General features: G+C 36.4%; 2 protein-coding genes across 3 annotated transcripts; both read left to right on the forward strand.

Moving 5' to 3' along the window:
* The first annotated feature begins 665 nt into the window (after positions 1 to 665).
* Positions 666 to 5,765, forward strand: LOC140774293 (uncharacterized). 2 transcript variants are annotated; one of them, XM_073117221.1, is made up of 8 exons: positions 666 to 1,046; positions 1,145 to 1,285; positions 1,728 to 1,955; positions 2,864 to 3,071; positions 3,350 to 3,486; positions 4,036 to 4,116; positions 4,977 to 5,043; positions 5,129 to 5,765. In XM_073117221.1, the coding sequence occupies exons 1-8, from the start codon at positions 721 to 723 to the stop codon at positions 5,423 to 5,425; spliced, it is 1,485 nt and encodes a 494-aa protein (XP_072973322.1). In that variant the 5' UTR covers positions 666 to 720; the 3' UTR covers positions 5,426 to 5,765. The 2 variants fall into 2 exon arrangements, with proteins under 2 accessions (XP_072973322.1, XP_072973324.1); XM_073117223.1 differs by having other exon boundaries at positions 905 to 1,046; positions 1,733 to 1,955.
* Positions 5,766 to 6,765: 1,000 nt separating this feature from the next.
* Positions 6,766 to 13,867, forward strand: LOC140774873 (ubiquitin carboxyl-terminal hydrolase 4-like). Its single transcript, XM_073118035.1, has 6 exons — positions 6,766 to 7,102; positions 8,004 to 8,120; positions 10,379 to 10,477; positions 11,260 to 11,445; positions 12,164 to 12,345; positions 13,091 to 13,867. Exons 1-6 carry the CDS (start codon positions 6,980 to 6,982, stop codon positions 13,488 to 13,490), a joined length of 1,107 nt encoding a protein of 368 aa, XP_072974136.1. The 5' UTR covers positions 6,766 to 6,979; the 3' UTR covers positions 13,491 to 13,867.
* Positions 13,868 to 14,212: the final 345 nt, after the last annotated feature.

A 14,212-nucleotide genomic window follows, 5' to 3' on the forward strand; every position in this document is an offset into this window, starting at 1 on the left:
TTGCCGCCCTTTGTACTTAAACAGCGATTCAAATATAAAATCCAAGTAGTATGGAAATAATAGACCTTATAAATAATGCCAACGAAATAAACTCAATTAGTTGAAAATAATAAACTAATGAATGATTCTTTTAAATTATAATCTGAGTTAATTCACCTCTTTTAGAACAAAGTGAACTCACGTATTAATCCCTCCATTAATATTTTATTAAGAATTCTGGTATAAATCATCTTAAAAATTTAACTATATAAATAAATAAAAAAGCTCCTTACTTCCATATCTTTTTATATTCTCTTCCAATCATCTCTATAATAATTTCTCTACTATTTAATTCTAAATTGATCTTCTCTAAAAATAATTTATAATAGAGAAAAGGAAGGGAAATTAAGGGTTTAATATTTATTTTTTAACAGAGTTTCCAAAGAAAGTAGCCGAGTAATAAAGTAATATAATTAGGACAAGGGAGGTACTATGTATTCAATTATTGTTTTTCTTACAATAGTTGAGGGTCAAAATGTTATTAATTGTTGTAACATCAAGTCGATTTTTACGAGATTTCTAGAATTCGTTTCGCTTTAGAAGTATATTTACAAAAACATCCTTTTGTTTTTATGAAATAACGCAGGGCTGTTCAATATTCAAATAGATCCAAGAGAAGAAATTATTTTATTGGTCGAACTTAATCGCTTCTCTCGCTTCTGCCTTCGTTTTTTTGTTCTCATGCCGCACGCCAACGGCGAAGGCACCGCCGGCGTGGATGCCACATCGATGCGTAACGGCATCGTCAATGGATACTCTAAGCCGGAATCCGGCGAACCGTGCTGCGGTGATCGGCGGAAAGCAGATCACCCGGCGCCGCGTCCTTCTTCGTCTACTTCTACCTTAGATCTCTATCTGAGATCCGAAGAAGAGTGGAGATGGCTCCGGCGCTGCGTCGAGGCGGCCGCGAAGGGCTTCGCCATCGGCGCCGGTCTCAAGGGTGGCCTCGCCATCTTCTCAATCCTTACCCGGTTGAGGAAACGCAGATCTTTGGGTCTTTCCGCGAGGTTTTTCTTTTCATTACTTAATCATTAAGGTTTTTGGTAGAGTTCATTGTTCTTGTTTCCTCGATGAAGAATTCGGTTTCCTTTCGTTGGATGTTTAGAAAGCTGGGAGCTTTAACGAATGAGGAGGCGGTGGTGATGGCGCTGAAGGAGACTTTGCGATATGGGATGTTCTTGGGAACGTTCGCGGGGACTTTTGTTTCTGTTGATGAGGGCATTGCTGCTCTATGGGGCCTTAAAAGGTTTGAATTTGATTCTTTTTTATGCATATGAGGTGGAAAGTTTCATAATTTACTAATTTGTTTGTTTGTTGTGTTTAGTTTTGGGAATTTGAGGAATTAGTAAGTATAATCTTAGGAAGTTACAGAATATTTCCTTAGAAGATGCCTTATGACAGAACTGTCAATGAGATTTTAGATTTGCTTCAGGCCATTTTTGGAGGCTTGATCACGTAAAAGCGATCATCTATCCCTTTCTCTCTCCTTATTCTTTTTTTTTTTGGTTTCAGTCCATAGACAATGAAATCCTATCAACTGGTGAACCTTCTGCGCCAATCTTCATCTAGAAACTCTAGTTTGTAGGAAATGTGAAGAAGTTGATTACTTGGGAGAAATTCATATGTTAGTGGATTTTCTACTAGTGATTTTTTAACCACTAATAGATTTCCTGCTCCCTTTGCTGCAGAACAGCAGGATGGAGGGCACTATTAGCGGGGGCAATTGCTGGTCCATCAATGCTCTTGACTGGATCGGATACACAGCACACCAGCTTGGCCCTTTACATTCTCATGCGAGCTGCTGTATTGGCATCTCGCTGTGGGATAAAAAGCAAGAGATTTGGAAACATTTGCAAACCTTTGACTTGGTCATATGGTGATATATTTCTTATGTGTCTCTCCTCTTCACAGATATTGTACGTTTCTTTCTCCATATCCCATTTTATTTATTTCGTGGTAATTTTAGGTTGACATTCATTCCAAAATTAATTTTCCTGCAAAAGTGTTCCTGGTAAAGCAGGGCAGTTCCACTACAATGAAAGAGGGGTAGATGTGATTACATGAACATTATCATGGTAATAGTCATTTACTTATAATGAACTCAAGAAAATATGCACATATTCACGCAATTGAACTTAGTTGAAAGCAAATACCAGATAGCAGATTTCATTTGTTGGCTATACATATTTTTTTATGCTCACGTGGTTTTTTGACGTAATCCTTCTTGCATATGCACCCTTATAATTAACGCTGATAAGTTCAAATTTTGGAAGGCAGGCATTAGAAACCATATCTCTTTGTTAAATCACAATTATCATCTGGTATAATCCTAAATCCTTGTTCCTACTTAATTATGTAACAAACCCTGACCCTTTTCCCACTTACCCGTCCAATCCTTACATGTGAGTGAGTTGAAGAGGCACTCAAAAATCAAAATCACAGTAGAGTCCCAACTGAGAATGCTCAATTACTCTGTTATTATTGAGGCTTATTCTTGACTGCTTTTTAAGTAATTAGAGCTACCATCAACAACTTGGATCAATTTAATATTGCTGTTATGTTAATCCCTTTCTCTTTCCTCTGAAGCATACATTTTTAAGATTTTAGAGCAAAGCTGCAGAAAGTGCAGTGTTATAATATCTGTTAATGAAATCATTATATGTCTAATTGAACAGTTCGCTCATACCTTATAGTTGTATTTCCTTATCCAATAAAAACACTCTGTTTGACCACAGTTTTTCTTGAGATACTGCCCTAAGTATGGTTGGGAATGATGTTTATAGTGATCTACATGTTATAACTATCACATCAAATTCTTTTGCAGATCAGCTTACATTCTAAAACAAGACAGTCTGCCATCATCATATAAATCTTTTTTAAATAAGCACGGTGGGAAAGATGTTGTCGTTCTTCAAGGTGTCAAAGAAATTTGCTCTAATCGTTCTTTCACTAATTTAGAGGGGATTGAGAAATATTACAAGTCTATGGGAGTTGATCTAAAGCTAGATCCTAATATGAAAATTCCATGCTCGGTAAGGATTCTTCATCTTTGTTTGCTCTTATCTTTTGCATATGAATGATGAGAAGGAAGAGGGCCACATAAGTGCCTGAGAAAGAAATGCAAAGAGACAAGAAAGAGAATTTCATATTTCCATGCTTGGTTGCTTTGCTATATGGCTGGTATAAGTAGTTTATCCGCACAATTGCGGCTGAACTCATATATAGAGCTGTTTGGGATCCCGAAAGGTTGTCTAGTAATGCAATTGACTCTTTAATAACTGACTGTTGAACCCCATAACTTTTCATGCAGATTGTTCATGGCAATCAAACATGTATTGGACATTTTATTTATTTCCTTTTTCAAGCATATGGAAGAGCATTGCCTGTTTATGTTCCAGTTTACTTGGTTCCTGCACTAATAGTTCACCGTAAGGGCCTCTTGAAAAGGTACAAAAGTTACTCTTTTGCTCTCTTGCTGCATTTTTCTACAAGGAACCTTGCAACTAATTTTCTGAACTATGCTTTTTCTCAGGTTAATATTTAAATGGTAGCTGTTTAAGGGGCATTTTAGACAATCATTATGCAATTTTGTATTTTTTTCCTGCTTATATGACCACATTACATGGAGCAAATTGATGAATTACTCTTTTTTACTATTATGTCTTCAATGAAATATTTTTATTTTTCAACTTTAGCTTTTGTGATTGGTTGATAATCAGAATCCCTCTGACTGTTGGTTGATTTATTGAGGCATTCAGATATTACTGTGAATCTCATGAGAGTCTGTAGTTTCTTTTTATTCCTCTTTATCTCATATTGTATTTTCCTGGACAATAAGCAACAAACAGCCTTTTGCTCAGCTATGTAATATGACTATCATTTTTTAATCTATTATCAAAACCAAGCACCGATGTAGTTGATAAATATATTGAACTGCTAGAAATGCCACCCAAAATCTAGTTGATAGCTACTAATGAGCAATTATTTCGTTCGCAGACCTTACACAATTCTGGGGAAAAGTCTTCTTGGTACTGCAAGATCTAGCTTATTTCTCTCAATGTATTGTGCCTCTGCCTGGTGAGTTACATTTTTTTTATTTTGCTTCCTCTATATCTCCTGAATGTGTATTTACTACTTCAATGAAAATTTATCTGACCATTGTGAATGATATATGTTGACATGCTGATCATTATATAAATGATAACAAAATACTAAGGCATCTTGAGTAATTTCTTGTGGCTGCCTCAGAGGTTGAAAACTGATAGCTACAACTTATTTAGCAAAGATTAAGTTCACCCTTTCGTACTTCCTAACAGGTCATGCACGACGGAAGATTTGATCCATAAGATTATCTTTCACATATTGACCTATAATACTCCTTTAATCAAGTGTAAGACTGTATAGATAAGCTACTTTGTTATGAGGACTTTGAGGGTTCCTTTAAATGTTGAGACTATCATTTTCCTACTGCAAGTTGTGCCCAAGGATGGCATACCCTTAACAAATCATAATAGAAGAGCACCTTTTTGAGTCTGTCATAAATAAATTGGATTTAAGGGTGTCTCTTTGTGACTGTCAGCCAGCCCAATACCATCATTAGTCGGAATTTTATGTGACAGATGCCCCTTAAATTTATCACAATCGATATGAAGTTTGACATATAAGATTGTGGTTTCTACAGGTTTCCCTTTGCATATTGTCTTTGGTGCTTATTTGACATGAACTTCCCAAAAGTTTCATTTGCAAATAGAAATGAGGTCTCTTAGTATTCATTGTACTGGTGCAACTATTTAATAGGATAAGCACAGTATATTTCATTTTTCTGTCCTACAATTTTGGATGTTGGAACAATAATAATTAATGTTTAAAAATATGCTATTTCTTTCGATTCTTTCATCTGTACAGGAAAATTAGAAATTTCCTGGTTTCCTTTGCAGGGCTTGGACCTGCCTACTTTTCAGAGCTTTCAAGTGGTGTAACATTCCAATTATTGCAATTGGGACTGTAAGTGACTCCTGAAAACTACAGTACATGAGGGGTAGGTAAACCCCTTTTCTTTTTGGGATACTAAGTGGTTGTTTAATGACAGTTTCCAACAGGATTGGCATTGCTAATTGAGAAGAAGAGTAGGAGAGTTGAGATATCTCTATATTGCCTCTCCAGAGCCATTGAGAGCTTCTTCATGTGTATGTCTGATGCAGGCTTATGTCCTCCAGCGGCAAAACTTAAACGAGCAGATGTAGCTGTATTTAGCATTGCAACTGCCATCATCATGCACTGTTATGCACAGGAAAGAGAGGTGTTCAGGTCAAAGTACTTAAATGTGCTCGATTGGGTTTTTGGTGTGCCTCCTATATATGATGATGAACATAGCAAAGAATGCTAACTGCAGCAATTAGATAGTTCCTAGAGAGGGAGAGAGCTGTCCTTTACTTTGCAGATGTTTTAGTACCTTTCTTTAAGTCAAGAAGCAAGTAACCAGAAAAGCCCCAATAATGGCTTATCTGAAGGATATCAAGATTCGTTAGCTTGTATTGGAACACATGGAGATTTGTGTGTAATTGATTAGTCAATCAAATACCATACTGAGTACCTATATAATGTCCTGTAAGTGGCACTCAGAGCAGGAAATCTGTAGAGCAATACACAATGGTAAAAGGTCTTCTAGCCTTCATTGTTCTGGATTCTGAATCACCTAAAAAAGTATTTCATCCTCTTTCATGTAATGATCAACAGTTTCAGGGGAAATGTTTCTAAGATTTCATCTATTATCAACAAAAGGTTCCAAGCAGCTCTGTGCACTGCACCGCGCAATTGAGATTTCAATTTCATTATATTTTGGGAGGAATGCATCTAGCAATGAAAGAAAAGTGTAGTATTTTTTCTAGGAACTTTTGCAGATCATTGAAGACCTTTTTGTCTAGGGTTGCCAAGATGCAATCTTTATTAGTCAACTTCACTGCAACTACTGTGAAACATTCCTTAAGCATTCCAAAAAAGTCATTTCAGTTTAATCTATCTATCTTATTATTGAAATATTACAGTTTCTTAATCCAAATTTATGATATCACTCCTTGATGAGTCTACCAATATAGGTAGTTAGCACTCTTACACCCTCATGCAAAAGGGTGTGCATGTTAAGCATAATATACAAGATTAGTTTATTATTCTGATAGCTTAAACTTTTATGTTAATTAATTATCCACCAGTTTTGCATAGGCATATTAAAAAGGTTTAATACTGTTTGTATTTTATTCTAGCTTGATATGTTATCATCAATAGGTGGACAGAAGGATTGAACTGTTCTTTTGCATATTCTGAGACATTAGAGGAGGGTAGGATAAGATTATACATTCATTACCTGGATAAAGTTGGAAAAAGGAAAAGATTTTTTCTATCATATCATATAAGTGCCCTCTAAAGATAGTGTTAAGAGTCTTACAAGTAAAGGGTTTGGATAATTGGCTGATAACTCATATTTATCTGATTCATTTATCCATTTATCTGCGACTTTATTAGACAATAGAATTCGGACATCCCTTTGGTCTTAAGTACGCTGGATTAAACCAGTCGCTGTGCTGGCCCGCACACGCAAGTCGCGCTCGCTTCTCTGATTTATGACACTGTGCAACCGTGCGATTCATCGAAGACCGTCGATCTCTCTCCCGCGCAATCCTAACCGTTCACTTCTGCACGCAATAGTCTTCTTCCTAGAACTTGACTGCGTCTCTCGCTTTCTATCGTCGTCGTCCACTCCTGTCTCGATCTCTTCTCCTCCTCCTCCTCCTTCTCCAAGGAGAATAGTGAGATCGGAACGCTAGAACTTGAAACCATAGAAAGATCAAGATCTAGTGTTAGGATTAGGGTCTCGATTCGTCGGAAGAGGAGGAGGGGGGGAGTGCTTGGAGGGTTCGCGGTGGAGGCGCTAAGGCGGAGTTGGATGGTCATGGGAGCCGCGGGTTCGAAGCTCGAGAAGGCTCTCGGCGACCAGTTCCCCGAAGGCGAGCGATACTTTGGCCTCGAAAACTTCGGGAATACGTGCTACTGCAACAGCGTCTTGCAGGTACTTAACCAGTCGATCCGTGATCCTATATCTACCTATCAATTTTTTATGAATTTGGCATTGTCTCGGAGGAATGTTTGATACTTTCCTGATTTGCTTTTTTGGATGATTGTACAGTTTGATTTAATAGATTAGCATCCATTGACTAGGGCAGGTGATGATGCTGAGAATGGAAGTGAGATTTCTTAATCAGTAATTGATCTACCAGCTTGTTATGCATGTATGCACCCCTTAAAATGATGATGCAGAAATGGATCTGATACAATGTTCATCATTACATTGTAAATTTGCCATCATGGTGATAAGGAACCCAACCGGTCTAGATCAACATCTTATAGAAACAATGAGCTGATCTTATTTCCTCTGATCCTGCTCTGTACCCGTCCTTCTAGTTTTTTCGCGTATAGATTTTAATTTGAAGATCATGAAAGTATACTGAAGCATTTTTTGTTATTATTATTATTATTATTATTATTTTTGTAGTTGTTTCTTATTGAAGTTGATTCTCACTCTAATGTTTTCGTTTTCACTCCTTTGGTCAGAGGTAACCTATTGAAGGGACCTCCATAATTTCGGAGGATTGACTAGAATGGAATATGGTTGTTTTCTTAGTTTATGAGCTAATATGGGTAATTGGTAACCACCTAACTTAACTTTTAAAAATAAATTTCAGAAAGTAATGTAATATCTATAATTAGTATTGTCTTCCATCTGATGAAGATTAGTTACCCATATTATTTCTTTCAACATTCTTTGCTGTCGGACAAGACAAGCCCTTGAAATGTGTGTGACATGGGTAATTGAATTAGAAAGTTATGGAAGACTTTTATGCTGTGTAATTTCAATCATGTGCTGTTTAACTTCAAATTTTATCTTATGTCAAGATCACATTTTTGAGCAGGCACTTTATTTTTGTATCCCATTCCGGGAGCAACTACTTGAGTACTACGTAAATAACAAAAACATGGCCGATCCAGATGAGAACCTTCTAACATGCTTGGCTGATCTATTCACACAGGTAATTATCAGTTCTTTTGTTTGCTCCTCCACTTCCATTGAAAGCTTTTCCTTTTCTTAAGCAGTAGCAAAGAAAACAATGAATTTTGCAATTTTCTGTGAGCCTTGATTTTCTATGTTAATTGTCTCATCTGCAACATGCTTCCGCACTATTTTATCTCTGAAGGGGACGGAGTCCAATCACATTCAATAGAACTTATCATTTGAGTCTTATGATCCTAATTGCTTCTCTTTGTCTCCTTGAAAGTAGAACAAGACCCAAGCAAGTTAAATGCCTGAGGAGGATACTATTTTTTGCAGTCCCAAACCAAACCTATCATTGTGGACCTGTATCAAAGTTGTAGGTACTGAATAAAGTGAGAAAATGAAATGGTCAATGCAACATTTTATGTATTGTACTGTTAGTTTTTCTTATTCCTTATTCTAAATTTTCTAAATTAGTCAGATGTGTAGCTGAAAATAAGTGCTTTTTCTTTGTTTGGGAACATTTTACAGCTGTAAAATTTGAACAGAATATTCCAAAGAACATGACACTAGTTGATAAAATATGGATAGTAGTTGCTTCTCTTATAAGACAAGGTAAACTGAGATATTGTTGCACATTAGTACCTTCTGTGCTTTGGATCAACTTCGTTCAATTCCTTTATATAGATCGCTTATGGCTGTCAGTTCATCTGTTGTGATCATAACAACTACCGAGCACTTCACTCCTTCATGTGCTTTTCTGAAGTTGTCACAATAGAAAGGACTTTCCCTATCTTTCATTCCCAATCAACCGATAAATGATCTGCAGAGAAGGGCATTGCTTCTGCAGTGTAAGAGTTGTATTTCTGCTTGTTTGGACCATGCTGAAGCATGTCCAGCAAGTACATGTTTTTAAGGTCATAGATGGAGCTGAGCTTGAGCTGGCTTTTTTTAGCCTGACAGATTCAAACATGAACACCATGAGATAATTGAAACTCTACACCATATGGATGTCCTATTGTTTAGCTTAGAAGCTGACAATGACACTCCTATATATATAGTTGTTACATCTGTTGCTGCAAAAACAAAGCTATGCGTGGTATATGAAGTGTGAATCAAGTGTGAGTGATAAATTGCTTATTTGTTGTGATCAAAGTTCCTAGTTTTGGTCGATTCTAATCTGGATCTTTCATAGTTGATCCCGATTCCACCCAAAAACCAGCCTATGGACTGGTTTCATTAGGGTACCGACCAAATTAGTCAATACTCAGTCCAGATTGAACCCATTTCGACAAGAACAATGCAACATGAAACTCATCTCATCTCTCCAAAGACCCTGGCAAAGTTCTTCGACACCGATCCATCAAAATAGAAGTCCGGCGACCTTCTCCGATGAATTTTGCCTCTGACGACCTCGGGTAAGTCCTTTTTCTCGCTTTTGGTTTTCTCCGTTTCTTCTTTGGCGACCTTCTCACCTCATCTCTTTCTTCAGCAACCTCCCATACCTCTTTCTCTCCCTAGCGGCCTCCCTACTTCTCTCTCTATCTCCTTTTTGCTCTTCCTTTCTATTTAGCAAGATAGAGAGAGCGAAAGGGAGAGGACGAGAGTGAGAATGAGAGACAGAGTGACAGAAAGTGAGAGAGAGGGAGTAAGAGATGAGTGAACGAGAGAGTGGAAGGGAACGAGAGATTTTTTATTTTTCTAGATTCCTCTCAGAGAGGCTATGTGGGTGAGAGAGAAATAGTGAGAGAGAGATAAAGATAGAGAGTGAGAGTTTTTTCTTTTAATTTTAGAACTTAATATCTAAGCAATTTATCTTTTTTATATTTCAAGAAGTTTTTTCAAATAACTTTTGTATTTGAAAATAATGAATTTTTTTTACTAGTTAGAAAATTGTTCGATATCGAAATCTGACACTAGCAGCCAAAACAACAAATATGTTCAAATATATATCGTTTTTTTTTTTCAGGAGTCGGCCGATCCTAATCGTGAAATTTGGAACCTTGGTTGTAATTGCTGTCATCTTTCTGATCCTTTTAGTACTTATACGGGTTGCAAACATAAGTATGGTTTGAAATTCATATATGATTTTTTTGTTCTTCGTTACTAGCCACTAGGTAAGAATATCTTTTGGAAGTTTGACTCACATATGGTTAATTTTTTTAGTCAGCTTCCCAGAATTGATGTTTTTCTCTATTAGAGTTGGTATTTTAATTGCTAATTGGAAAATGCACTTGTGGATGTTCCAGGAATGTGGCATCACAGTAATAGTTAATCTTGTGCTTGTCTTTGCAGATCAGCTCCCAGAAAAAGAAAACCGGTGTTATTGCTCCGAAGCGTTTTGTGCAAAGAGTGAAGAAACAAAATGAACTTTTCCGTAGCTACATGCACCAAGTAATCCAATTTATTCTGTTTTTATATTAGTATTATTGTTGTTTTCCTTCAGAGAAGCACATTTTAGGACATAACTGTTTTGCCTAGAGGCTTAATAATTCAATTTCCATCCAATGCTTGTTGACCAATAAGGTTGTCTACTCAATCTCTGTATTCTATGTCATCCCACGTTTTAGGTGGTTGCCAAGGTCCATTTAAATGTGAACTCTTTAGACTGAAAGAGTTCAAAAGATGCATTCTAATGAGGGCATTACATTATTAATTGTTTTGCTGAATATACTAGTGGCCTGTCTCCCTGGTTATGAAGCCTGTTTCCCTGAATAACCATGTGATTTTATCTAAAATGGTAGGCCACGTAGAGATCTCTATGAACATAAGAAGTGCATTACACTTGGACCACTGCAATTGCCCAAATAGTGAATATGTATGACACCTTTTAAGCAGCCAATGGTGGAAATGTTTGGGGTCTGGAAGGATCTTATACTTGGGCATGTCCTGCACTTGACACCCATAAGGCCATGACTTGTACCCAAGTGAATAAGAATTGGGCATTGTGAATTCTCTTTTTACATATCTGACATACATCCACACCTTCAAATTTAGGTTTGAATTGTTTGTTCTGATTCTTTTGAGATTTGAGAACATACTGGACATATGTAGTCCACTATGACAAGCCTGCTTTTACATACTGTTGTTTGATGGCTTGTTACACTACCTCCTTTCCTATGGTTTACAATTCAAGTTGTTTGGTAAATCTGAGCTGTTCCCCTTTATAACTGTAGGATGCTCATGAATTTTTGAACTTCTTGCTGAATGAGCTAGTTGACATCCTTGAGAAGGAATCTAACATTGCAAAAGCATCCCCTGAAACCTCATTGTCGCACAAGGTTGCAAAGAGTCCTAGCCATCCTGAAGCCAATGGAGTCCGGAAAGAGCCCCTCGTTACATGGGTACATAAGAGTTTTCAGGTGATTCTAGTCATTGAACGTAATTCCACACTAGAGCTTGTTTTACATCATATTCATTTAGCCCCCATTTAGTTTTAGGTTATCTTTTTCCCTATTTCCCATTCTAGATTTATAACTAAATATCAATTTATCCATATTCTAGATTAGAAACATTATTCAAAAATATTCTGAATATAAACTCAATTATACTTTTATCCTTGCTTGATTTGACTAAAGTTATTTCAAAAGATTTCTCTCATTTTTCTGACCACCTACCTATCTCATTCTATAAATCAAAAGTTTCCATTCAATTTTGTTGAATCTTCCTACTTGTCTCATCTCTCCCACCACATAACTATCCCATGTTTGCCACTAGTATGCAGTGCATACCAATAAGAAATGACAACATTTTAGTTGAAATTTATATGTCAAATCAAGTGTATTGGAGTCTATTTTTACTTCTTATTTGGACTTTTATCTTAACTTTATGTCATATCAAAGATAATTATTACACCACTATTTTAGTTTACAACCAAATATCGAAATATCCTATTCTAGATTAGAGACACAATTCTAAGAGTAAGAAATTAGAATTTACTATAGATTTTTCTTTAACTGGAAACCAAACGGAACCTTACATCTTATTTGTTGTATTCATTGGAAAAACAATGGTCTTAAAAAAACAATGATATTTATTTTTTCCCATTTTGTATTGAAAATTGTCTTTTCTCACGTATAGGGTATATTAACAAATGAGACACGGTGTCTACGATGTGAAACTGTTACTGCAAGGGATGAAGCATTTTTTGACCTAAGTGTTGACATTGAGCAAAATACTTCAATTACTAGCTGTCTCAAAAATTTCAGCTCAACAGAGACTTTGAATGCCGAGGATAAGTTCTTCTGTGACAAATGCTGCAGGTAACTTTTGGTTTCATCTGTTTTAGCCCCAAGTCCTACAAGAACCTGCTGTTACTAGTCAACTCCTAGAAGGCTGTTGTTTTCTTTGCTTGATATGGTTCATCTTAAGTAACATTCTAGATGACAGTTATATTTGAATATTTGGTTGATACCCCTTTTCTATCAGCTGACTTTCATATTTGTAGAAATTTTTTTTTTCATATTTGTGGTTGTCAGTGAAATAACATGCACACAGGAAGCACAAGGGGGGTCCTAAAATTCTCAATTGTTTCTTTTGCTTGAAGCTTAGGTGAATCATGCATTAAAGAAGTACCGATCTCTCCATCGATTTCAAGCTGCCAAATATGTTTTGACAGTTATTATGCTGATCAGCTATCCTAGAATGTTCTCTCTGGCATTCCTGAATCCATGAATAAGTCTTGCTCCAATTATAAGTATTCGAATGCAGTTTTAACTAGCAATAATAACTTTTTTCCTTTGATCACCAATATTAGTACCAAATGATATTTAATGGAAATATGAATCTGCAATTGTGTTGTCTTATGTGGCCTTTTTTTTGTGTGTTGAGAGTAGGTCAATGACCAAGCATATGAGGGAGGCAGGAAATTAGTTTAATCTATAATATGCTTCATTCTGTTAAGATAAATGGATTTGTTTTGTTGCTTGTTTACTTTGCTCGTCTCTTCTCTATTATCATCAAAGCAGTAGCTGTTGAACTTAATTATATCTGGTCTCTTTGGTTCAGTTTGCAGGAGGCCCAGAAGAGGATGAAAATTAAGAAGCCACCAAACATTCTGGTTATTCATCTCAAGCGCTTCAAGTACATCGAGCAGCTTGGCCGGTACAAGAAGCTGTCTTATCGGGTGGTGTTTCCTTTGGAGCTGAAGCTTACTAACACTATGGACAATTCTGACTCCGAGTACTCTCTCTTTGCCGTCGTGGTCCATGTCGGGAGCGGGCCCAATCATGGTCACTATGTCAGCCTCATCAAGAGTCACAACCATTGGTTGCAGTTTGATGATGAGAACGTGGAAATGGTGGATGAGTCAAATGTTCAAACATTCTTTGGGTCTGCACAGGAATATTCTAGTAACACGGATCACGGATACATCCTCTTCTATGAGAGCATTGGTGGAAGGAGTTGAAAGCTTCTATATTTTTGGGGTCTAGTGACTTACTAATTCTGCCCTTCCTCCTTTGGTTCACTTTTCTTTTTCTTCCAATAAAAGATTTAGAGAAATATTCAGGCATCTGAGCATAGAGCTTGAGCAAAGGATCATCAAGTGTACAGTGAATGGTCGAACGCGAATTCGACCATTTTGACAATAAAGAGGACTATTTAATGGATTTTTCTGGGGTTTTAGATTTGCATAGGTTGATATAGGTTGGGAGCAAAGGCCTGGATGTTGTTATAACTATGGAGATACGTAACGTATCTCTTGTACCCCTTTGGGGATAAAAATATTTATTACAGAATCTAATTCAACACAAAAGTTCTCAGGAATGATAACTCTTGTATATGGAAATAATTTTATTTTTTCACTCTTTCCCTTCTTTTGATATAATGTGTATATACATATATACACATGCAGAAAAATGATATGAACTAGTATTACATGTGGAGAAATTAGTTAATTGGTGATTGAAAAAGATGTTCCATTATTATGCTCTTTGTAGTAGTTTCAATACACAAATATTCAAATCTATACATCTACATCTAGATTAGACCATCTGATTTGTAAATCAACCAATGGTCAATAATTAAACTTGCATATCATAGCAATTGTTTCCTTACTGCCACCAACTATTTTACAAGCTATCATGAGGAAGACTATTGTACAAACTTCTACAATTGCAGTGACATAAG

Source organism: Typha angustifolia, chromosome 13 (genome assembly GCF_048772165.1).
Source record: "Typha angustifolia cultivar Huaian chromosome 13, ASM4877216v1, whole genome shotgun sequence".
NCBI lineage: Eukaryota > Viridiplantae > Streptophyta > Magnoliopsida > Poales > Typhaceae > Typha > Typha angustifolia.